The sequence below is a fragment of the Saccostrea echinata genome, unplaced genomic scaffold, assembly GCF_033153115.1.
Source record: "Saccostrea echinata isolate AGI-Se365-2 ecotype Australia unplaced genomic scaffold, CSIRO_AGI_Sech_v1 ptg000015l, whole genome shotgun sequence".
NCBI classification, from domain to species: domain Eukaryota; kingdom Metazoa; phylum Mollusca; class Bivalvia; order Ostreida; family Ostreidae; genus Saccostrea; species Saccostrea echinata.
In genome coordinates, this window is record NW_026889764.1 from 2,930,816 (window position 1) to 2,955,428 (window position 24,613).

The 24,613-nt window shown below is 33.5% G+C and overlaps 1 protein-coding gene across 2 annotated transcripts in view; it reads left to right on the forward strand.

The window, feature by feature from the left end:
- Positions 1-452: 452 nt before the first annotated feature.
- The window catches only part of LOC133187396 (uncharacterized), a 50,887-nt gene continuing 26,726 nt past the window's right edge, over positions 453-24,613 (forward strand). The window contains exons 1-7 of one of the 2 annotated variants that reach the window (XM_061322751.1): positions 453-691; positions 7,226-8,244; positions 20,285-20,455; positions 21,377-21,445; positions 21,609-21,728; positions 21,846-22,232; positions 22,590-22,724. In XM_061322751.1, the coding sequence (XP_061178735.1) occupies positions 7,282-8,244; positions 20,285-20,455; positions 21,377-21,445; positions 21,609-21,728; positions 21,846-22,232; positions 22,590-22,724 (1,845 nt within the window). In that variant the 5' untranslated portion in view covers positions 453-691; positions 7,226-7,281. The remainder of the gene's footprint in view (positions 692-7,225; positions 8,245-20,284; positions 20,456-21,376; positions 21,446-21,608; positions 21,729-21,845; positions 22,233-22,589; positions 22,725-24,613) is intronic. The other variant, XM_061322752.1, reaches the window with a different exon arrangement.

The window sequence follows — 24,613 nt, forward strand, 5'->3', positions numbered from 1 at the left end:
TCTGTTAAAATGATATCTTCTTGTTCTTAATTGACACAAGGGATTTTCTATTTAAATAACTGACCACCTAGATCACATTTTGTCAGGTAGTGTTTAATTCTACTTCACTGAATGTGAGAAACAAGAAACTTTACAATGTCGACTAGCCATGCAAACGGCAATTCATGAATCGTACATTTTTTGCAAAGACATGGTCTTAAATATCGATCTAAAACTCAAAATTCGGGTCGTGCGAAACAATACACGCAGACACCCATTCAGAACAATTAATAAATTCCTTTTGATAAAGCTTCAATTCAACACATCGATTAGATGAGTATCAGAGAACCCCTAGAAAGAGGACCTGCTGGCCAGTGCCAAAATCAGCTCGCATACGGCTGTCAAAATCTCCAGTTACAATGAAGCCTCTCAAGTATCCAGACCAACACTCCCGATCCGGGTGAGGCGCGCGTTTGAGGGAGCACGGTTAGGGATATATGTGGATCGATTGTAAAAGAACATAAGACACGCTTCTGTTAGGAGTTCTCTGTTGTAGTGGATTTAAAAACTCGTCGAATGTAAAACGAGCGGGAAGATATTGACCAGAAAACCGGGAGGGGACTGTGTAAACAAGTTAGCTAATTTTTTGACATGGATTATGCGAATAAGATCTTCTGCATGGATGTCTATTTAGTGAACATGGAGAAAACAGGTATATCCACTCAACGAAAAAAGTCCTCTATAACCCCGTGTGAAACACCGTCGTCGTTTTGTAGACCGTAAGCAATTATTCAGAAAGTGCCTCCCCGTCCTTGTATTCCATTTTGAAAAGAATTCTTTCATAAATATATCGATACAGAAAGTAAGCTATTGATTCTGTTTTCGCTCTTTTTCGTCAAAGACACAAACAGTCTAGGCAGGTTTTTAATTGCACAGGGTTTAATGATGTCAGCGCAATTACCCTTTGCTTTAAAACATGCTGGGTAATTAGTTTTCAGGACTTTGTATTTTGTGTGTTGAGATTCTCAGTGAAAAGCAAGCACTTGGGTAAATGAAAATGAATATGATAAAAATTCGTGTTTCCTATAGCAAAGTTTGAAAATTTAGCATTTTTAAACATTATACACGTACTAATAGATTTTTCAAACATTATATAAATATTGCAGTTTATTTATTTTTTTATCTTTTATACACTGGGTACATAAATATAACCATGTTTTCCCCCAATAACAATAATAAATAAAACCATCAATATCGTTATGATGAATAAAACGCCGATGAAGGTAAAAAACTTTCCAAAATGCATGGTAAAATTCATTGAATACTCAACGTTACGCAAGATAGTAGGTAAAAAATAGTTCTCGGCTAATAAATAAAGTTTTAATTGGTTTAGAAGTGCCTCTAGAGTATATCCTAGACAATCGCAACAACCAAGCTATTTTTTTCAAAATGTTGAAAAATACCTGTTGTATATCTTACGAAGAGGGGGCAATTCATCATTAATGATTTAAAGAGGATGTGTATTTAAATGTCTAAGTGTTTGGAATAAATAAATATACCGTTTTAAGTTCGAATATCACCCAAGGATAACATTAATTAACTTGCATGAAGCACTGGATGGTGGTAAAGCTATCTTGATTTAAAATTCAAATTCTGTTCTAATTCTTAAATATACCCTATACATTATTTCCCCCATTGATAGTATGGGCTGTTACTTTGGCAACCTCTTAAGAAGTCGATGAAATAAATTTATTTGAAGCTGCTTCGTACGATAGTCTATGCTTGCTTTGAAGTTATGACTCAGATCTAATTTATTTAAAGTTATTAAACTTAAAAGTTTATTTATATCTTATGGTATATTGGTGTGTTTTGATGATAGAGAATAATTTTAAAGGACTAGTAGTTATACGATAGAGTCAGAATTAAGACAGTAATGTTCTTCTCACTCGAAATGGATTTTAAACTATGTATACGTGAATATGATTTTGAAGTGATATTTTTTTTAAAAGTGCCGTAGTTTATTGACCTAGTAAATGGTTTCAGGTATGACAATGCTGTCGGCCTAAAGACGGCTAATGATTTTAGATATATACAATAAGGATTTTTTTTAAAAATAAGATTGTGTTCAAATAAGGCCGTAACACAGCTTACATTTAAGGATTGACGTCACGAATACAATATGCTCAATTAGTCGAGAAAAGTAAGATTGTGCCTTTCAGTTTGAAAGGAACGGGACAAAGTAGGCATAAAAGACATATACAACAATTTTCAGGCTGAAAACTTGCATACCAGGTGAAATTATAATCTATATTAATTTTTTGAACATATACACGAAGGTTTTGGGCCATTTTAAAGATATTAATATATTATTCAGCTTAGAATAAAAATTTGGACACATAAATAATTATTGCAACTCGATACACTAAGTTAAACTACCCCGTTGCGTCATGAAGATAAGAGGTGTATCTGCTAAATAAGTCGATTTATTGTTTGAGCTATTGTTCATGTACCTTAAGCATTTCAAGGTTCTGACTAAAATTATTTACATTTATTGTTTGTCCATCAATATCTTTGACACTTGTGTTTTCCATTAATGAAAAAAATACTTATTTAAATACTTGATCTTGAGTGATGTATATTTATTGAGTGTTATTGTTAACATGTTGGAATTCCATACTTGATAGCCTCAGCATCCCAGTCTCGAAATTTACTTAAGTTTACAAACAATATTTATATCTATATTCAAAGTGTAAATCATATACAGTTTTAAGTGTAATTTTTTAAAACTAAAAAAGCAATATATTTAAAATCTATAAAGAATACTGCAGCACAAACATAACAAGAACATAATATAATATTCTTTAGTTCTGAATACATGTATTCATATGACAATTCAGGTCTGAGAATAACATTTTTAATCAATTAATCTAACAATATTTATTTACTACCAAAATGTCAGACACAATCATGTTGTTATGCAAATGATAACCAATAATAACATTATAATAATATTCTGACTTCTTTTACACACACACACACACACACACACACACACACACACACACTCGTAACTTCTGTATTTTTAAGGCGATATTATATCATCATGTTATTATTTGGATATCTACCCTGCAACAAATTTAACCTAAATAGTATAATAAAACGTGTTATAAAAGTTATCATGAATGACACTGACTTTTACATGACAAATAGGAATTAGTTACGGCATTCATCTCTATCTGAATACAGTTACATGAATGTATTCTTTATTTCCAAAAATTAGTGAACTTCACTTGTGTAAGTTTTTCAACACAATTTATTCCTCATTTAACCCATCTAAACTCGCAGATGTCTCTTTAACTATTCCTTTTACTTGCCAGACATTTTTTATTTTCAGCATTGAAGTGGGGATCTGTCTCACGCGAAAAACTTATTATTTATTCTTTGAATATAAAAAGTTTCTTATCACTTCCTTTGATTGCAATAAATAAATGTACTTTCAATCATTATCTTGTCAAAAAAGAGAGAAATGTAGCTCACCTTGAACAGAGAGAGACATAAGAGTTGCTAAACTATAACCAAGTCAAAAACATAATGGGGAAATGGAGTGCAAAATACACTGAAACAAAAAGGGTTTTCATCGGAATGGGAGAATTCATTTGGAATAAATGAATATGTGACATTCTAATACTTGTATAAATATACACCCAATCACTTTTTAACATAAAAAATATGTTAAATAAAGAATGATCGTATGAAAAATACAAGTAAAGAATTGTTATCTACATGTATTTCTTATAAAGACTCTGGAAGAAAAACCCAATGAGTAGACAATTTGACTGAGTTCTGAATATTTATATGACAGATTGGTTTTGAGGGTAACATCTTAAGCAATTGGGTTTACAATATTTATTAGAAAAACATCTCAGCCACAAGCATCTGATTATGCCAATGAATATAAAGAATAATAAGTCTATTATACGAATATGACATGATACCTTCTTTTAGTGACTCTCCACTCATGTGTATTTTAACGGACAAAATAATTTTATATATATGTTTTTTTTTTTTTCATTTATTCTGCTTTAACCCAGATTTCATTGTAAAAGTCATCATGAATGACAATGACTTTCAGATACTGATAGTGTTGAAGAGTTATCCAAGGTTTTTTTTTCTCTCTCTCCGAATACGTTTATTTTTAGGTTAAAAAATAGTGAATTTGACTCATGTAAGTTTGTATTGTATTCCTGAATTTTTATTTTTTACTTTTGTAACTTTGCAAATGTCTCTTTTGCTTTTGCCTGCTAATCACTGTATTAAAATACAACAATGAAACAAAGCTCTGTCTTACAAGGAAAAGTTATTACACGTAGTTTTTTAATGTGAGAATTAATTACGAGAATTCTTTGTCTGCAGTTTCTTATCACTCTTCTGATTGCAAAAAAATGTATATTTTCAATTATAACATTGAATCATTATCTTGTCAAAATGGAAAGGGTTGTAATTAACCTTGTAATAAAACCGTTATAAAACTAGCCTTGAAAAAAGTTCAAAACATGAATGGGAAATGAAAAATACAATACACTGAACTTGGAAAGGGGTGTTTGGTCGAATAGGAAATTCAATAGATTCAAATGCGTATGCAGCATTCATATATGTAGACAAATTGTGAAAAATACATGATACACAGTGAGAGGTGTAGACATTACTGTTTTTACCCATGAAAAGATTTCCTACTTCTTCATTTTTTCAAAGATGTCTATTGCTTTGAAAAGAAAAATAGAATTGTTTATTGGACTTTTTGTTCTTTTAACGAACATTGATCGGTTTTCTATGATATCTTTGAGTATCCTTGAATATAAAATTTTCTGAACGATAATCCCATTAAAAAAAAGCAGTCAGGCATAATATTAATAGATATCAAATGACAAAAAGAAACAGTGCACAAATAATGCAACCTTTTCATTTAATAATTTGCAACTTCAAACTTGTTCTGATACAGACAAATTTGTAAAGTCAGTATTAAATAATCGGACTTTCAGACACAGGTTATTGACTGAGTAATTTGTCTCTACGGAGTGCCTCTCTATACCTCAATAACATCCGCTCTGCCGTACAAATATCAACAGTTCTCGGTATTGGTGCATATTTGTAATCTGTAGGGTAGCAGAGGTTTGTAAACTCTTTCACTGTTAGAGTCTTGTTTGGAATCTTGGTTGTTATCTGGATTGAGATTTTGTTGTAAGTGTTGTTTTTTAGGGTTTGGTCTTTGGTAGCACTTCAACTGTTGTCTAATTTGGTGGCATTTCGTTAACTGGGTAAGTGCCATTAAAAGTTTTGAGAAAATCAAGTTTTTGTTTGAGAAAAAAATAAAATTGTTGTCCTCCTTTATATCTGTATTGTTATTATATTAGGGATGTCTTGACTCTTTTGTATTCGCCATTGGGGAGCTAAAATAGTACGTTGTTGTTGTTGTTTGAGTTAAATCAGAAGTGATTTGGCCTGGAAGTCTTGGATCAGTCAAATTAACTAACTATAACAAAAACCACTTAATGTATGTTTCGGACTGTAATGTACTTTAAACAATACGCATTGCTCGAATAAAATTCTCTTAATACACAGCGGCATAGTTTATATAACATTAGATTTTGTTTACAGATCGAAGTAGTTGAGCAAATTTATATGCAGAATAATATTCTATGAAGTAATTGTTTGTCAAAAATATTGGTGAAAAGTATGATCTTGAATGAAAGTTTCAATTGAACAGAATGCCAATGAATTGTCCACAAACGATGAACAATTCTTATAACAGTCAGTAAATATGGTTCGTGTGTCATTTAAAAAGATAAATTATTAACTGGAGACGTCGATATATTTTATGCAGTAAATCCGTGAATACACCGGGTTATTATTAATTTACTAAATCCTCTGTTATATTGGACAGGGATTGTCCAACATCAACTGTTTTACGGTAGTTTAATCTCGGGTTGTTTTCAAGTTTATTGATTAAAGGAAATGTCTGTCCTCTCTATTGAATTCTTTTACAATTGTCTAGCGTGGTATTGTTCTTTTTAGCACAGACTGCTCTCTTCTTTCTTTTTTTTCTCTCCCCTCTCTCCGCAAAAGTGATTTTTAAATCCACTTTGAGAAAGGCTATGGGCAGGAATATTTTTCAAGTCTTTGCAATGATGACAGGGATTGAATATCATAATATTTGTATTCTTAAGCTTAGTGCATGTACATAACTCTAGTGAAAGTAATATCAATTTGAATAATGAACTCGTGGGGAATACATCACTGTCCAATACTTTCCTATCTTAAATTTTCTGAAATGCTTCCTGATTAAATTAATAGTTTCTCGGCCATTGTTTTAACTATTTGATCGTTTTCTAAGAGACGCACATTTTCATAAAGCAATATATCAATAAACGTTACATTTGGGATTTAAAAATGTTGTGTAGACTAGAAAATGGTCAATAGGTCTGGTCAGTGGTCATATGTGACTTTACAAAACCAGACATCCGGGCAGCTTTTTATATAACACATCAGGTTAACTATAGATGGACAGTACACCTGACTTTTTTATCTATCGATGCCGGGGTCGATGTTCTGTCTCTCGCCAGCACCTATCACCGCATAATTATAAATTGAACTTTCATTTACCTCTTCTGATGAGGGAACAACCATGTAATTACGCAAAAAATGCCCTGTCATGATATACGTTTGTCTTTTTATTGTGTGAAAAATTAGTCTTTGCCCCCTTTGTACTCTGTTGTAGATCTGAAAATGAAAGCATTTTTGCTTCAAATTGCAAAACTAGCATATTTATATATAACAGCAGATAAATGATATTTTATTGATAAAAGTAATTATCCGACTCTCATGATGTTTTTAGAAGGAGATTAACTTGACAGATATATGTTATTAACAAGCCAAATGCTTATAATAACTAATAGAAATAGTCGATACGTGAGTTAATTCAACAAACCAAATAAGACTATATCAGTGAAAGAGTACGCCATACGGCTTCAGTATGCAGTCAAATGAAGACACTGAGCTAAAAAAATCTTGTGCTGAAAAATAAATTTAAACCTGAATTTCTGAGGATTGAGCTGCTCTGTTTAAATGTATTTTTCCTTTAAAGATTTGGGGTAAAGATATTTGATTTTGATTAAATAGATTGATGTTACTCTATCAAATAATGATATAGAAATGGATTTAATTCTAACATTTTCGTTTTCCTCTTCAGAATGATTCCTGTCGATCTAATGAAGAGGACCTGTAAATAATCCTATAGACCAAGGAATGGGTACAGGATTCAGTGCGGTATGCTCAAGCAAACGGTCTGTCATTATTTCAAACAGCATAAAGGCGGTCAGACAGGATCCGGATGTGGACTCGGACGACACACCCGTCAGAATTCCCACCAAACTCCATGCTTGTGAGTCCCGTGACTCAGGAATCGTCGAAAACGAGATTTCCCACTACCTTAGCTACAGTCGCCCGGATGTGAACATAGAAGATGAAATTTTCGAGGATGACCACCAGTCTGACAGCGATAATTCTAATAATTCTGACGATACAGTGTATAGACTTGAACAATTGGAGAACAAACCATTGCGACCCCATTCCTGTCGTCTTGGGAACCGTGGTAACACTGCAAAAAATAGAAAAAATGATGATTCCTATGTAGAGGAGGACAAATTAGTGCGTTTATTACGTCAGTCTAAATCTTCCAATCCACATGCAGACGATGATGTGAGTGATCTAGATAGAGAGGACAGCTTTTACCAAGGATTTAGAGTCGAATCAGCTCGTAGGGGAAATAAGCGCAAAAGCGCAAAGAGTTGTAAGAGCGATGGAAAAAGATCTTCGAAAACAATTACTGATTTGAACAGCTCCTCCGATAATGAAGACTGGAGCGACTCTGAGTTCTGGACAATTCCGGACGAGACAGACACGCTTTCACCCGGAAGTAAAGGAAGTGTGAACCGGAAGGGATGGGTAATGGAGGAAGACGCCATCACGCACGAATCGTCAGGTTCGACAACTCCAACATCCACAAGATCGGGACAAACCATAGACTATTACAAAATTGTAAGTGAGAGCTACCAAAGATATGATGCAAATCTGGCCAAGAAGGCAAGCGAGCGGTCCATATCGAGCATCCTACTAATGCCAGTTGACGGGTTTCAAACCCCTACTAACTCTGTGGATTTATTTGATACTTCATTTAATAGCTTTCCATTACCATTCCACTTGCAGCGGGTGAGTGCACCATAAGCTAGCAATAGGCGTTTTATACAGTGTTTCTCAGTGTACTTTAAAGTCACTATATATGGTTCCGACGTCTATGTTCTGTTCAGAATACTGATAAATTATCTCATACAAGCTTGGGCTTGAAATCAAAAATTGTAAAACCATCTAAGTTGCCTTTTTATGAATGACTCACTGACAGGGTGGGTCGGGGATCGGGATCAATATTTATTTTGTTACTTAGTTTCCTAACATATTACCTGAGGAACACTGATGCTTCATCACACTGCACATTTTATTTTGCAAAAATGTTTATTTCTTATTTATTGGCGTAATTTCTCAACTTACCCAAAATTGCTGTAGTAACTTAATTCTTTCTCTGCATATTCTTAGCATATATTCAAAATTGTATCTATTCACCCCATATAGTTTTGTACATGTATTATTCTTGAGGAAAATTACTATACAGAATCCACTTCAAGGTTTGTGACGGTGTCCGAGAGCTGATTTTTTTTTTCAAAAGAAATTCTTATTATTTTATTTAACGTTTTACTTTCACAATTATTTTTTTTAACCTTGTAAAGTATTATAGTTTTGTGAGAATTTTAAATTTATCAAAAAATTAAAAAAAAAAAAAAAAAAAAAAAAAAAAACTTTCTGTTGCATCAATCTATACCAAGGGTATTGAAGAAAGAATGCCAATCCTGTAAACTACAATATTTTAAAATACTCCACAGGGTTTTCTCGAAAATTACACTATCTACACGACAGACCTTGAAGAGAGTTGGTCAGATTTTTAAACATCAGAAATCTAAGATAATCAAAAAAAGTCTATGCGGTAGTACATAAATCGTTAAGCAGCATGGAACATGTCTTGGACATATAAGATTATAAGAAAGAAAACATTTCACATTTAAACGTAAATTTTGTTGAGAATGGTTTCGCCATAAATACCTGTAACTCTATACTTTTCTTCGATATTCATTTACCTTACACCGATGAAGAGGATATTAAAAAAGTTAAACATGCTGCTTAATTTATGATCCACTCTGATATTTTGGAGCAGGTGGACGAGTATTCTCAATAAATTAAATGAATGCATTTAAAAAAAACTCCAAATATACATGGATTAAAGATAACTGTAAAAGCAAATTTAAAAAAGGTACATGGAGGCTGATAGGAGCCAGTTATCATGGAGGCGGGGTTTTTTTCGGTTTTGTTTCAACATATATTGTAAAAAGAACTATTAAATATTAATTTTAAATATACTCAAAAGAAGAAACCTCAATGATGTAAAAAAAAAATTCATACTTCAAAATGAACACGGGGGTCCATTTAATAAAATATCGACTGTCAAATTGTCATTTCCTGCTATATATATTACGCAACTTTAACCAATATCAAATGAGCGAAACTACATGGGAAGCAAATGGAAATTTGTACATCGTGTCTGTCTAAGCCGCTATCAGATCAGCGCTCTATTACTGTAAGTAGAAACATTTCGTTTATTGGTGCACTTATAATGCAAGTATACATTAAATTTTCCATATATCAAAGTGTGCTGCTTGATTACCAATTATACTCGGATTTTATTCACAACAGATCTTGACATTTTTGAAGTTTAACTGCAGTTTTTGATATAGTAATTTTTTAAATACCATTTTGCCTTCAAATCGGGGTGATGGTTGTTGTTGTTTTTTTTTTTTTGGTTGTTGTTTGCATGGTGTTTTTAAAAACTGTATTAAAGGCTCTTCAATCTAAATTTATGAAATAATGAAATGATTTTTTTGAAATTTTATTTGCATTTTTTTTTTATATTCAGGCAATGGAAATGTATTTGCATGAAATTTTGAAATTAATGTTACACATTTATACATACCTAAGATGGAAAATTGTTTATTTCAGATTTAGCCTTATTTTAATCATTCAATATATATATATATATATATATATATATATATATATATATATATATATATATATATATATATATATATATATATATAAGCACTAAAAATGACCAACGACACGAACAATAATAATTGTCAAATTTTCGGGACGACCTGTCCCTTCCTCAGGACAAAGAAAAAAGTTAAGAAGTCATAAAACAGAGGAAACAGAGAAACAAAAACAACTAGCCTTACTACTAAACTACCAAATACTAAATATTTACAGTGTTACATGTTTAAGTTGAAGTTTATAAACAGTTGTGAACAAAGAAATCCGGAGCGCTATGAATTGCGTCCGGTCTATCGGGTGTACTCTGGTGAAGTGCGATTTACATAATTGAACGAATTAATTATCGCTAATTAATTACGACCAAGCAGTAAATCGTACATTGTCGTATTCTCTCAAAATAGCGTAACTATACATGATAAAAAGAAATTAAAGATAATATGGAAGGGCAATTTTAAAATATGAATTTGGATATATTATAAATTTGGAAATCTGATAAAAGAAATAAACAAAAATGTAAGCTGTAAATATTTGGGTAGGTTGTTCCAGAATTGCTAATGCGAATTAACGGTAAAGTTTACACTATATAGAGAGAATGAACTTGTTTGTTACAAACCGGGATTGGGTCTAGTTCACGTTCATCCTGGTGAAGTCATTAAGTTTGTTAATACCATTAGGGCGGAATGACTTCAGCCTGTGCATCAAGAACTTTTCCTTGCCTTTTCTCTGAGCGTCTGTCCATTTTGGATTATGGTCAATAACCACTACTGTCATGTCCTTCCATTTGTGACCTTCAAGGTTGAAATGTTCCCCAACGGGTTCATTGAGTTTTTTGATCCAAATGGTAGAACGGTGATTATTGACTCTCCTGCGGAGATCTCCTATTTCACAAACATACTGTTTGGAGCAAACTTTGCAACTGATGAGATAAATGCAGTTGTCTGTTTGACAGGACAAATTCCCTAGTATTTTGTAGCTGCGGCCTGTAACGGGGCTGTTAAAGCTGTCTGTGTCAGAGCTTTGCTTACAGAGAAGACATTTTCTGTCAGAGCAAGTTTTAAAGCCCCCGTTAGGTACATGTAATGGATTGTCCAATCTGGTTCTTACTACCATGTCCTTTAGGTTCCTCGGACGTCTGTATGCAGCCAATGGGGGCTCCTTAAAGACCTCTGCCATTCGTTTATTTGAGTGGAGAATTGGCAGGTTCTTTTGAAGGATACCGCTGAGGTTCTTAAGGACGGGATGGTATGTGGTTACCAGAGGGACCCTGCCGCTATTGTATACATGTATATATATATATATATATATATATATATATATATATATATATATATATATATATATATATATATATATATATATATATATATATATATATACATACATAATTTACAATAAATTTTAAACTAAGATAGCTGATAGAAATATAAATACATGTATAGGAAGCACAGATAAATTCACTTTTAGATATATCGACGACGTATTATCAATTAACAATAGTTATTTCCATTCTTGTGTCGACACGATATATCCCAGTGAGCTAATTAAAGTAACCAAAGAGTCTGACACATCTGTTTCAAACTTGGCTATCTTACTAGAAAAAGACGTTAATGGTAACCTAACAACAAAGCTTTATGATAAACGAGACGACTTTCAATCATCAACTCCCCTTACTTATGCAGCAATATACCTTATCACATGCATACGGGGTTTATATCTCTCAGTTGATTCGATACGCAAGAGTATGCTCTACGTATGAACAATTTCTAAAACGAGGTTAGTTATTGACGAACAAGTTGATGAAACAAAATATCAATAGTCTCGTCACCATTTCTTAAGTTCTATGGTCGTTACAATGACCTTGTCAGCAATTACAATCTATCATTAAATAAAATGCTGATTTTTTTTCATACTAATTGTCAAGCCATTATTCACACACTGAATTCTCGACGGATTTTCCCGTCATTTCAAGATCAATACAAGGAGCACACGGCGGGTGTGAACGGTCGGCAGGGGAGGCTCACTCCTCCATGGATCCTGATCCAACCTATGTTGTTTTAGAGGTCCGTGTTTGCTCTGCTCCCGATTTGTAATGTTTGGATTTTGAGCTTGAATACTGTTCGTTATCTCCATATATTTCTCCAGCACCAACCTGGGGTTGAACTCTCGACCTACGGAATCTGTCTTCTAGCAGTGCAGGAACAGCCTGCTAGACCGCTCGGCTATGTAGACAAGTCAGAAAACTTGCTTTAGATGCCGATGGAATTCTTGCAGCGCTCTTCTACATGTACACTACACGGTCACTGAGAATGGACGTGCGATACAGCTATTTGGACATTAGTTTCAGTAACGATTCTCTAATAAAACATATCCAGATAGCTGTATCTCACGTCCACTCTCAATGATTGTGCACTGCTAGGAGACAGATTCCGTAGAGTTCAACCGGGGTTGGAGTGGGAGTGGGAATCCATATGAATTGAAAAGAAAATAAGGGACTAGTGGGTAAAATATATATTATCGTATGAAACAATTTGGTTAAAACGGTGACACATCAGAATAAAACTAGTAACATACTTAACAATTATTATAAAATATTACAGATTGTAAATTCGTCAAGGGCATTTTTCTATATAAAACCTACCATCAACTTCTTAATATTGCCTAAATTTTCCGGATCAGGAACCAGGTTGAATTTTTTGAATTTTTTCTCATTCTAAAGTAACTTAAAGCCCTGTGTTGACCAAACTTGCACGGCTGAAATATCTATGGATGCACGCTGCATGACTTGTTGCGGATGTTGGATCTGACCTACATTTTTTGAATGAAGGATTAGGTTGAAGTTTTTGGAACAGGTTCATTAGCCCTATGTTCACCAAAATTGCCTGGAGTTACATCTAAGGATGTACACTTATGAACTTGCTTCGGATGCTGGATTTGACCTACATTTTCTGGATGAGTTTTAAGAGCAGGTTCATTCTAAAGTGACTATATATTGAATAGGATTACTTTCCAAAGCCCTAATATAATATATGCTAACCAACTTTTGATTTAAGATACATTTATTGATGCACACTACCATATTTGCTTTGGATGCAGAATTTGACCTACATTTTCCGGAGGAGTGACCAGGTTAAACTTTTTGCAGAAGGTTTATTACCAAGTAACTGCAAGCCCTATCAGACCAAAATTGCATACATATACATGTATATGTTGCATCTAGTGATACACATCACTAGGTAATTAGTTATGTGTGGGACTCTGCCTTACTTAAAGATAACATTTGTTGAGGTGAGCTCTGTAATCTCTGATTATCTTTGTTTTTCTCGGTCAGATGTGTAATGCTAGACGATACCAAAAAAAAAAAAAAAAAAAAAAAAAAAAAAAAAAAAACAACTAATTATGGCAATAAATATATAAGACAGATAATTAGATTTATCGTCTTTTCTTTTCTCAGCTATGTATAAATTCAATTAAAAAGGGAGCTTGTTACAATTGTGGAGATTTTGTCAATTTAGAGATGTCAGAAATGCCGATTTTGTGTGTCAAATCAGATCAAGCATCAAATCAGGATTTGTCCCAGTAGGAGTAATATAGTCTAAGAATATTATAAACCTTAATGACATTTCAGTATTTAAAAGAAAGGTTCAAGAAATCCTATTCTGAACTTGACGTAATTTTTTTTACTGAAAATTTTTCAAAAACATTATCACTTGTGATCGCAAAGCATCAAATTGGCCACCAATATGTTTAGCATTTTTAAAATATTTCCATATAAAAGAGTCCAAAAGTAATTTCTAGGTAAAATAAATTTCAAAATAAAATGACATTATACATTTTTCTTGGAAAACTGTACACTTAGTTTATTATTCTTAAAATTTTAAGCGAATTGTTAACTTTTAATCGAAATTAAAATGAATTATGGATACGGAAATTGGAGATAAAGGATAGGATTATATTATCATCAAACTTTGTTACAAAATGGAGAAAAATTTAACATATATTTAAAATTAACAAGCATTCTGAGAGTATTGCATTAGCAATACTAGTCCCCTACCGGCAAGTGTAATCTGGTTCCCGTTAAAAATTGAAAATGCCATAATTCCGTTAAAAATCATTGAAGCGGAACGAAATGCAAACTTGATCTATAAGTAATCAAGGTTAAGTCACACACCAAAAATCAGCTCAATATCTGCAAGCGTTTAGGAAAAAATCGCGGAAAACCCTTAAAAATTGAAAAAGTCGTAATTCCGTCAAAAATCAATGAAGCGGAACGAAATGCAAACTTGATCTGTAACTCATCAAGATACACTCACATACCAAAAATCAGCTCAATATCTACAAGCGTTTAGGACAAAAGTGCGGAAAACCAAGTGGGACAGACTGACAGACAGACGGACAGACAGACAGACAGACTGACGGACGGACAGACTCAGAGGAAACCTATAGTCCCCTCCGGTTTCACCGGTAGGGGACTAATAATTGAGGATGTCTCATTAATTTCCGACTATAAACGAACGTAAAAGTCATGTACAAACTTTTCAAGTGCTCATACCAATATTTATCACGTGATAATGCCGATGTTTTCTTTGTGTTAGACATGTACATGTATTAAAATAAATGCGAAATGCAATCAAAAATATCATTGTTTCATTTGTAATTGAAGTTTCAACTGTTTCACAACAAAATTTACTTCGTTTAAAAATTTTTTAAAGCAACACTGTGACGCACAAACGGGAAAATTGACAAACTTAGAATTTTTGCATGACCGTGCAAATGGTGTTAAATTCCTGAAAGTAGAAAATTACATGTTTCGGAACCTTAAAAAATTAACTTTTATGGAGAGAAAAATAATTTTGGTATGGCCCAAGACGAAAATATTGCTTACTTCTTTCTCCCTATTGTACGCGTGTGCAGAAAAGTTGAAGTTACCTTGGTCTCAAGTACCAAAAAATGAATGTCGGTAGACCAAGAATTATGATACAATCTTCAAAAAAGATTATTAGAACATACTTCTCACCTTTGCATGCTCCAACTGAATGCTGTTTACAAGTTTACGCTAAAAATAAAAGTGGCGTGAACATTTACGGTAACAACGCAACGGTAGATACATCCTTTGTTTTTCTGGCACTTATATTGTGCAGAGTTTTCTTGCTTTACAATGCAGTTTAAATGTCATATCTTCGCTATACTCATAATTTTCATAAATCTTTCGCTTTATGATACAGATATCTTAAAAGAAACACGTGATTTTGACTCATTATGTAACTTAAATATTTATTTATCATTTTGTAATTAATATCAGGAAACTCATTACATTTTGCGCTTAGATCTTACACATTCCCATGTTTAGGGAGCAGTTAATGTAACAACTTTTTATAAAATCATAAATAATTAAATATCTGATGAGAAATGAAAAATGAATTGAAACATTACAACCATTTAGACTCAGTATTTAGCAAATTATAAACTTGTCATTTGTAATTTTTAGCTCACCTGAACGAAGTTGGGGGAGCTTATATAATACCCTCGGCATAAGCGTCGGCGTCCCAGGTTAAAGTTTTTGGAGCAGATTTCTTTTCAAGTACATGTACCTCAATGCCCTATATAAATCAGAGATGCATGGAAGATGCTTCTAGTGTGTTTCATTGTACCAGTCAAGGTTTCAGATGCTGCAATTTCAGCTAAAAAATGACCAGGTTAATGTTTTCGGAGCAGGTTAATGTTTTTGGAGCAGGTTAAAGTTTTTGGAGCAGGTTTCATTTCCAAGTAACTATATACGCCCTATGTTGCCTAAACTTGCATGAATGATACACCTATAAGGATGCACACTATCAGGCTTGCTTCGTATGCAGGATTTGACCTACATTTTGTTGATGAGTGACCACGTTAAAGTTTTGGGAGCAGATCTCATTTCTAAGTAACTATAAGTCCCATGTTAACCAAACTTGCATGGATGATGAATCTAAGCATGCACACTACTGGACTTGCATCGGATGCTGGATCTGACCTACATATTCCGGATGAGTGACCAGGTAAATGATTTTGGAGCAGATCTCATTTCCAGTAAATGTAAGTCCTATGTTGACCAAACTTGCACGGATGATGCATCTAAGGATATAAACTACGGGACTTGCTTCGGATGCTGCATGGATCTGACCTACATTTTCCGGAAGATTGACCAGGTTATGGTTTTGGAGCAGATCTCATTTCCAAGTAACTATAAGCCCTTTATTGAACAAACTTGCATGGGTGATACATCTGAGGATACACACTACTGGACTTGCTTCAGATGTTGAATTTGACATACATATTCCAGTTGAGTGACCACGTTAAAGTTTTTGGAGCAGATCTCATTTCCAAGTAACTATAAACCCTATATTGACCAAACTTGCATGGATGATAACCTAAGGATGCGCACTACTGGGCTTGCATCGGATGCTGGATCTGACCTATATTTCCCAAATGAGTGACCAGGTTAAAATTTTTTTGGATCAGATCTCATTTCCAAGTAAATGTAAGTCCTCTGTTGACCAGTTGAGCAGGTCCAATTTTGTTTAGAAACTATAAGGCCTATCTGAACCAAACTTGCACGAATGATGCATTAAGGGACGAACACTCTCAAACTTGCTTCAGATGCTGGATTTGACTTACAATTTCTAGATGAGTGACTAGTATAAAGTTTTAAGATAAGTCCATTCCTAAGTAACTGCAAGCCTTATCAGACAAAAATTGCATAAATACTGCATCTAGGGTTCACACTACTAGATTATTGGTTGAATGTCGGTCTTTGCCTTACTTAAAGAAAACATTCGTTGGGGGTGAGCTCTGTAAACTCTGATTACCCATGTTTATGTATGTTATTAATAAGGACTTATTCCATCGAACCATTGAAAAAATATTGTCTCATTTTCCAATGTGCACATTCTAACACATCGGTTGCTTCTGCGGCCGATAACATCATTAATATGTCGCGGATTTAATTATTCATATGCTTGAGGATAGTCTGAGATGTAAAGCGAGTTGACATATGTACACTTTAATAATTCGGATAGATGTCGTCATTGATTGAAGTAACTAGACCGAGGACATCTTTGAAGTGAAGCTGGCAAGCATAACAAACTTTATTGAACCCCGACATGGAGGTCGCTTTTAACGAATTCTTGTTTTTGTAAAAAATGTACACAAAGATCACAGAACTTAATGTTTCTTTTTGGAAAAAAAACTCATTTCTATTAATTATGGACCTACAGAAACAATCCAATATGTCTTCCGTCAATGATTCATTTATTCTCTTTAAACATCAACGGGAAACTACCTGAGCACTAACTTTTTATTACATCAGCATTAATATAAAGATATTATTAATGAGATTTCATGATTGTACTAGCTGAACCATGTTAAGATATTTGAATACTATATACAATTCACATCTTCTAGAACCTACATGTAAATGTAACTACTTGAATTACCCATGAAGTTAGCTGCAGATCTATAGCTCAATGCTCTCAAAAATGAAGATGAACGATCAGAGAGCTACATATCCATCCATTAAAAAAATAATGCACATTTTTCTCGATTTTTTCCTCCCTGTACTAGTATTTAAGCCGTCAACACAAAATATTGATATATGTGTGTTATTAACATATTTTTTCACTACTTCCAAACAAAACATTTCGTACAACCGTTGTTAATAGCGCTCCTGGGCCTGAAATTAAAACCATCGAAATTTTAGACTATTTGTACTGCCATTTTGGTTGGCAAGACAATTTGGTCCAATGTGCTTCGTGGACGACATGTACATACATTCCACGTTGTCCAAATATTGTTTAATGTCTGTATTATATTTTTCACCTCTGAAGTTGTAAGACATCTTAGGACGTCTTAAATGTTTATACCAGATGTTCATATTTATTTCCTTTTTAAAGTATCTGAACATTTCAAATCATATTGACGGAACTTTTGCACCTACCGAGTACATGTCGCCAATAAGTCCAAATTTCTATGTTAGCGGCAAAAAATATTTTCCTTATGATAAATTTTAATTGAAGTTAGGTTAGCTAGTTAAAATGTAAATGTTTTTATTTGAAAAAAAATTAACGTCCTAGAAATCTTCTTCAATGCTCACTTATGAAACAATAATGGATCGAATTTTGCCACTCAAAATGGCAGTATATCGAAGTGGTCACAATTTCAGGCCCAGGAGGACTATTGACAACACTTATAGGGAATGTCTTATTGTGGAAGTAGAAAAAGAATATGTTACGTACATACGGTTAGTAATATTTAAGCATTGAAATCTAAATTTTGGACGTTCATCATGTCATAATGTAGAAGTGTGCTGACAAATTGAGTAACGCACTTTGGTGCATTATCAAAATTTGTCTGCACAACCATCATGGCACGATCAACGTCCAAAATTTACAAGTCAACGCTTATATTAACATTCATTGATTTCATGGTAGCTTGATAAAATTCTCTTCTTTGAATATAATATGAACGTAGATTTTGAGTTTCGTTTTCGTTTATAAATGACAATTATGACGTTATGTACGGCCTCCAATGTTTATGATGTCAAAATTAAAAACAAAATCATGACTTTTACCTTTGACCTCCCCATTTATGAATACCGAAGCTTTCGACACACTTTAAAAAATAGATATACAATGTAAATATTTCGAGTTGTCAATTTAAAATACCAGAGTAATAAATCGAGGGACGTGGACATTTTTTGTGCGCAATTAATATAAGGAAATATGAAGATAATGAACAGTAATTAAACTCAAAAGTCCATTGGAACAACACAAATTGGGACCAGAGCAATTAGGGACCACTAAAAACATCAGAGTTGGGATCAGGTGCCATGGAAGAGTGAAGATCCCCTGTCGACCGGTCAAACCCGTCGTGTACTCCCTGTCATGATCGGGCAAATAATCTGTTTTTCAATGAATGGATCTGTAACTTTATGTAATCCATCTCAAATTTTCCAGACCAGCTAGCTACATATTGGTAGTTACCTGAGTATGTACTTTTGAGTTACATCTAGGTTCTATAGTATTCAAACATCCTAACACAAGCTAGAATAATCATGTAATGTAAAAAATGATATCTTGATAATTTTGATGATGTAGTTCAAAAAGATAGAAATATTCTACAAGGCTATACAATAATCAAAGCAACGTATTATCCTTAATGTAAGTTTACAAAGCTATTGATATTTGAATTGATAGCCGAGCAAACAGTACCATTCAAGATATTGACATAATATGAATTATACTGCATTGAATCTACTCAGTATAACCGCAGAATCTAAAAAGTTTTTGTCATCCCTTGCAAATTCACGTCGACTAGACATAGATATTGATATAACAAATAAGACTATTTTTTCCTGTGAATATCGCTTGTTAAGAAGACGTAATATACCGTCAATATCCCCATATTACCAGAGAAGGATCAAAATGTATCATATAGAAAAAAACTCTCATAGGATGATAGATTTGAATAATTCAGCGGTAGGGCGATTAGTGCAGTGGCGAGAAAACCTTTTCTGTGTATTGGAAATCCTTACCTGTATCTCAGACTTTTGTTGTGAGCTCTGTGTCATTAGGTGCATGTGTAAAGTGTTCACAACTAAAGCAAATAATTAATTTGAAAGAAGTGTATTTAACTCTCTGCAAGAGTTCGCGTAGATTTCTGTAATTAGAATTGTAGCCTTTGAAATATAAAAACAAAAGGGAAAAAGGTATAGTTATAAACATTATATATTTATGTTCAGTATGATCGTTTGGAAGGTCTAGACAGCGATCATTCGACAGGGAATTAATTTCCCGCCCATAGAAGCAGCCGACATGCATCACACTTCCAGAAAACACTTTTCGAACAGTCAATCAAATATCGGATTGTTTTAGCCAGACTAGCCTACTTTAATATTTTAGCTCTTTGATTTCGCTTTGTCTCACACTAAAAATCAACCTACATTAGGCATACCGTTGTATTTTTGATTAGAATCGATCCTGAAAGCTCCAATTCGGAGTCACACATTTGAACACTTAGAACTCTGTATGTGGCGTTAATAATGCTTGTTTTCTGTCGTTGTCAGCGGATGGATGACCTAGTTACGGCCTTCCTAGATGCCTTGCAAGAACGCCATGCTCAAGGTAGACTGACCCAGAGTGAATATCAAAACGTCATGAGAAACCTACGTTATCAGTTGGTGGAGTTTGTTTTCACGTGCATTACTAGTGACGTCACCCCACGACTAGAGGTCACGGTACGTATTTTTCGTCATACATGTAAACTATATTGCTATTCACTCGGATAATTACCTTATGTTCATTATAGTGACTTTTATATTTTATATATGAACTTTTGAATTTAATGTTCCTTTGGTCAGGTAATAAAGTAATGCAGTAAAAGTTCAAAAACAATAATTTAGAGTTCTCATTTTAAAATTATCTGAGATCTATTTATGTGTATCAGGTTTCTACTTACTATCTCAAAAGGATGTTCAAATTTCAGATTGTTCATCCTATACTGTATCACGCTTATCGATATTGATTATAATTAAGAATGATGATAATATGCCATACCATTTTCAAAGTTCGGATCATGGTAATTTTACGCTTGCAAGACATTTAATGTATTACTCGCAGTAAATCCCCAGTTACAAAATACCATTTTAAAACTTTTATATATACAGTTTCAGACACAAAAAAATATTTCTTCGACTTGTATCAATACGAGACATGTATTTTCTTTTTATTCTTATAAATTTGTATTCCTCGGTTTTGCTAAATTTGCAATTCTAATTATATCAATAACATGAATAATTATATCCGTATTATTAATCCACATAAAACCAGATTTGGTTTTCGGCATCTTAAAGAAATATTCTTTAAATGTTGTAATAGTTAATACATGTGTAATATTAAAGAGAACACAGCGATCAAACGATTAATTTTGGTAACAATTAAAATCCATTGATTGCCAATGCCTTTTTAGATCCTCCAGATTTTACGTGTTGAAAATGCAAACAAATCCCGAAGCACTCCGAACGAATAAATCCTCTTTGGGATTAAGATATCTACTGGCAAATCTCAACTTTCAAATTTACCCCAGAATTTTTTTAGAGGATACATGGGTCTCTTTAGAAGCAATGGTTTTGGGTTAACAACTGGGGATTCTTTTGCAGGCTGACCCTAACTCTGGTGGAGAAGAGGAGTGGAGTGTTCAAATTCAATTAAGGCCCTCCGACGAGCACGTGAGTTTTGCTTAAAGAACGAGGCTTCGTTTTCTGTAATGTCATTTTCATGTAAAGCATGAATGCTTTAGTAAGAAATACTTTGAACGCGTAATTATTATTTTTCATTTTGGGAAAAAAAACTAATATAAGCACTGAATTTGAACCGTCTTTCTCCTAAAAGATTTTGCAAACATCTGAAAAACAACTTGCCAGAAAACTAGCAGAGAAGGGAAATCGTGTTACTCGAGAGGACATCATTTACCTGCTTGGAGATCATTTGCGGACAATTGAACAATTACAGGTGTGATCAAGCAAAATTTGATATTTAAGAGTGGAAAAGAATGCTTCTATCTTTACAGTTTACTGTGCAGAGGTATATCTTCTTTTACATGTTAACTCTGTGTTTGTATAATTGTAGCACGTACGAGACAATGAACGATGTTTAACAAGCAAAGCTGAGGAAGAACGAAAGATCCGGAATAAGTCTGCAGCTGCAACACGAAAAGACGTTGCCATGAACCCTAAAAGGAAGAAAACCCCAGTCTCAGAATCCGGGAAAGCGATCAAAGCAGACTCGGTTTCTTCTTTTTCGAGATCAACTCCGGGAACGAAGTCAAAACCCTGTCATGCCAAACCGCCAAAGAGTCCTCATAAAGATTGCCAAGCCGACTCTGACAGTGATGCTACAATAGGAAACCAATCTGATACAGACTTGAATTCCCCGGTTACAACGCCAGTTATGAGAAAAAGCATGTCATTGGACGAACGAAAGCTTAAAAAGACCATTACACCGGCCATAAATTCAGTACGTTTTTTTAAAAAACCAATTTATTGCTTCCCTTTGCATCCATAGTATTCCGCTGTGCTCAATAAGTGAACACAATATTTGAGAGGAATCAGATAACTAAAATAATAAAGTAAAGTAATTCTTTTATTAATTGGGGCCGATCAATTACACGGGTAGCTGCATTTTTATGTTTACCTAAATAATAATACAAGTGGAGAGGAATAAAATCTGTAAACATAAAGGTAATTGATTTTGCTAATCAAGCGACAGTTATTTCGGGTTGATTTCGTGTCAGGTTTGTGCCTACTCGTTAAACGTTTGAGAGCGTATTTTGGGTCGATTAATGACATTATAGACTTTACATATCTCTTGTAGGCAGACAATCAAACTGGCCTGGCTTCAGACGTCTCCGGACAGATTTGGCGCGAACGAGCCAAACTGTCCGCAGACGATATTCTCAAACTTCTGAACAACACTCGCGACCGGATGTGCCGTCATGGTAACGAAGAGGTACGTTATTTCTGTCTTTACCTTATTTATTAATATATTCGATCAGTGCATATTATCTATTCAAGATATATTACTAAAGTCAGGTACTCTTCACACAATTGCTCCGAAGAAAATAGTTCTATTCATGATCAGTAGATACAACATTACAACAAATGTTGAGAATAATGATGTATATTTAATACGTTAAAGAAAACAAAATTAACGTAAAAAGATTTGAAGAAAATCACTTTTTCCCCAGAAAAGCAAATAAAAAGTGTTCATATTCCTACGCTCGCTGCCTCCTCAGTCTTTTTCAAGAAAATATATAGGTCATACTTCGATTGATAATGATAAATCTTTTCACCTATTATATTACTGTCATGATTATTGTTGTTGGTTGCCGTATATTTTCTTTTGAGTTAGAATGTCAGTCATTAACTGTGTATTTTTTTGTCTTTTTTTAAATAACTCATACGAAATAGTCGGAAAGGATCTTCGCACGTGTGTAGACCTAGGCTATTTGGTCTTGCAAGCACAGGTGTGCACCGTTCCCTAGTGACGCTTAGATAGACTGGATATCAGTATTTGCTACGGACATGAAGAAGTTTAGAATTATACACCAGTTTCAGAACAAGTGCAGGTTTCTTACTCAAGCCCTAGACCATGAGACTGGGCTAGAGGGGCTTAATTATCTAAAACGATGCTAGGTCATCGACCTACTCAGTTTAAAAACACGAAAATATACTATTTTTGTAAATAAAAACATTTCTAGAAACAAAAATAAAGTTTATCTTCAAAACGTCTGTATATTCAAAATCTATATTAAGTGTTAAAATGTCGGATTTTATTCTATGACGATGGAATATTCAGTGATGCTCCACAGCCGCAACCGATCTCGCGCTTTCCTTTGCGTTTATTTTACAACGGCCGTCCATGCATCTCTGGAACGAGTTCATTGATTACTCTAAAAGGTGACAGGTTGAACCATCTTTAAAATCTGCCTTTACTTTGAGTTATAGCACTTTAATAGCACAAAATAAAATAATTAATTAAAATCTATCCTTAATAGATCTATAGATTTGCTATTTTAAAAAATTAGGCTAGCCTATCTTTGATAATCCATAACGGTGTGGACTTGTTTTGAATTTTTTTTTTTTACAGAAGATTCTATCATTGGAAAGCTAGATGGTACACATGTAGCACAGGCCCATAGTACGCGGGGTTTTTTCGGACCCCCCCCCCCCTTTACTTTGAAAACGTCACTACAGGCCTGTAACATGCTATTTGGATTAAATATTCCTCAAAATGAGTGAGGTGTTAAATACATTTTTAAAATTATACAATTAATTATATTTAATCTATGTTCTATGTAAAATTAAAACTATTTTTTAGGCATGTGCAACTTTGCTATAAAGTCACTACATGCATGTAACGTTTTATATGTACACGCAGTTTGTTTCCTAGTAAATGCATATTTTATTCAACAAAAGATGCTGAAACTCAGTAGCCTAAACATTATGTAATTTTAGGATATTTATGGCACTTTTATAGTTGACTTTCTACAGCTTGAGTATCTCTGACGTTTTGTCAGTAAATACTTGTTGTTGTTTTTTTTTAATTAGAAATCATCTGAGCACAATGAAAATTCGAATAAATTAAAAGTCGAATATCTTGGATATGGGGTAACCCATATCTATTCTTGTCTATTTCTGGATTAAAGTAAAAATGTACGTCACAAAGAATTTAATTGTAGCAGAATATTTTATATGACTGGAATACCTTAATGTGTAATTATGAACGACTATAAATAACAATGTCATAGAAATCTTATTCAGAAACATGAAAATTCTCACTGAAATTATTACAAACATTTAAATAAATACATTTTACTATAAAAAGAGAAATGTTGA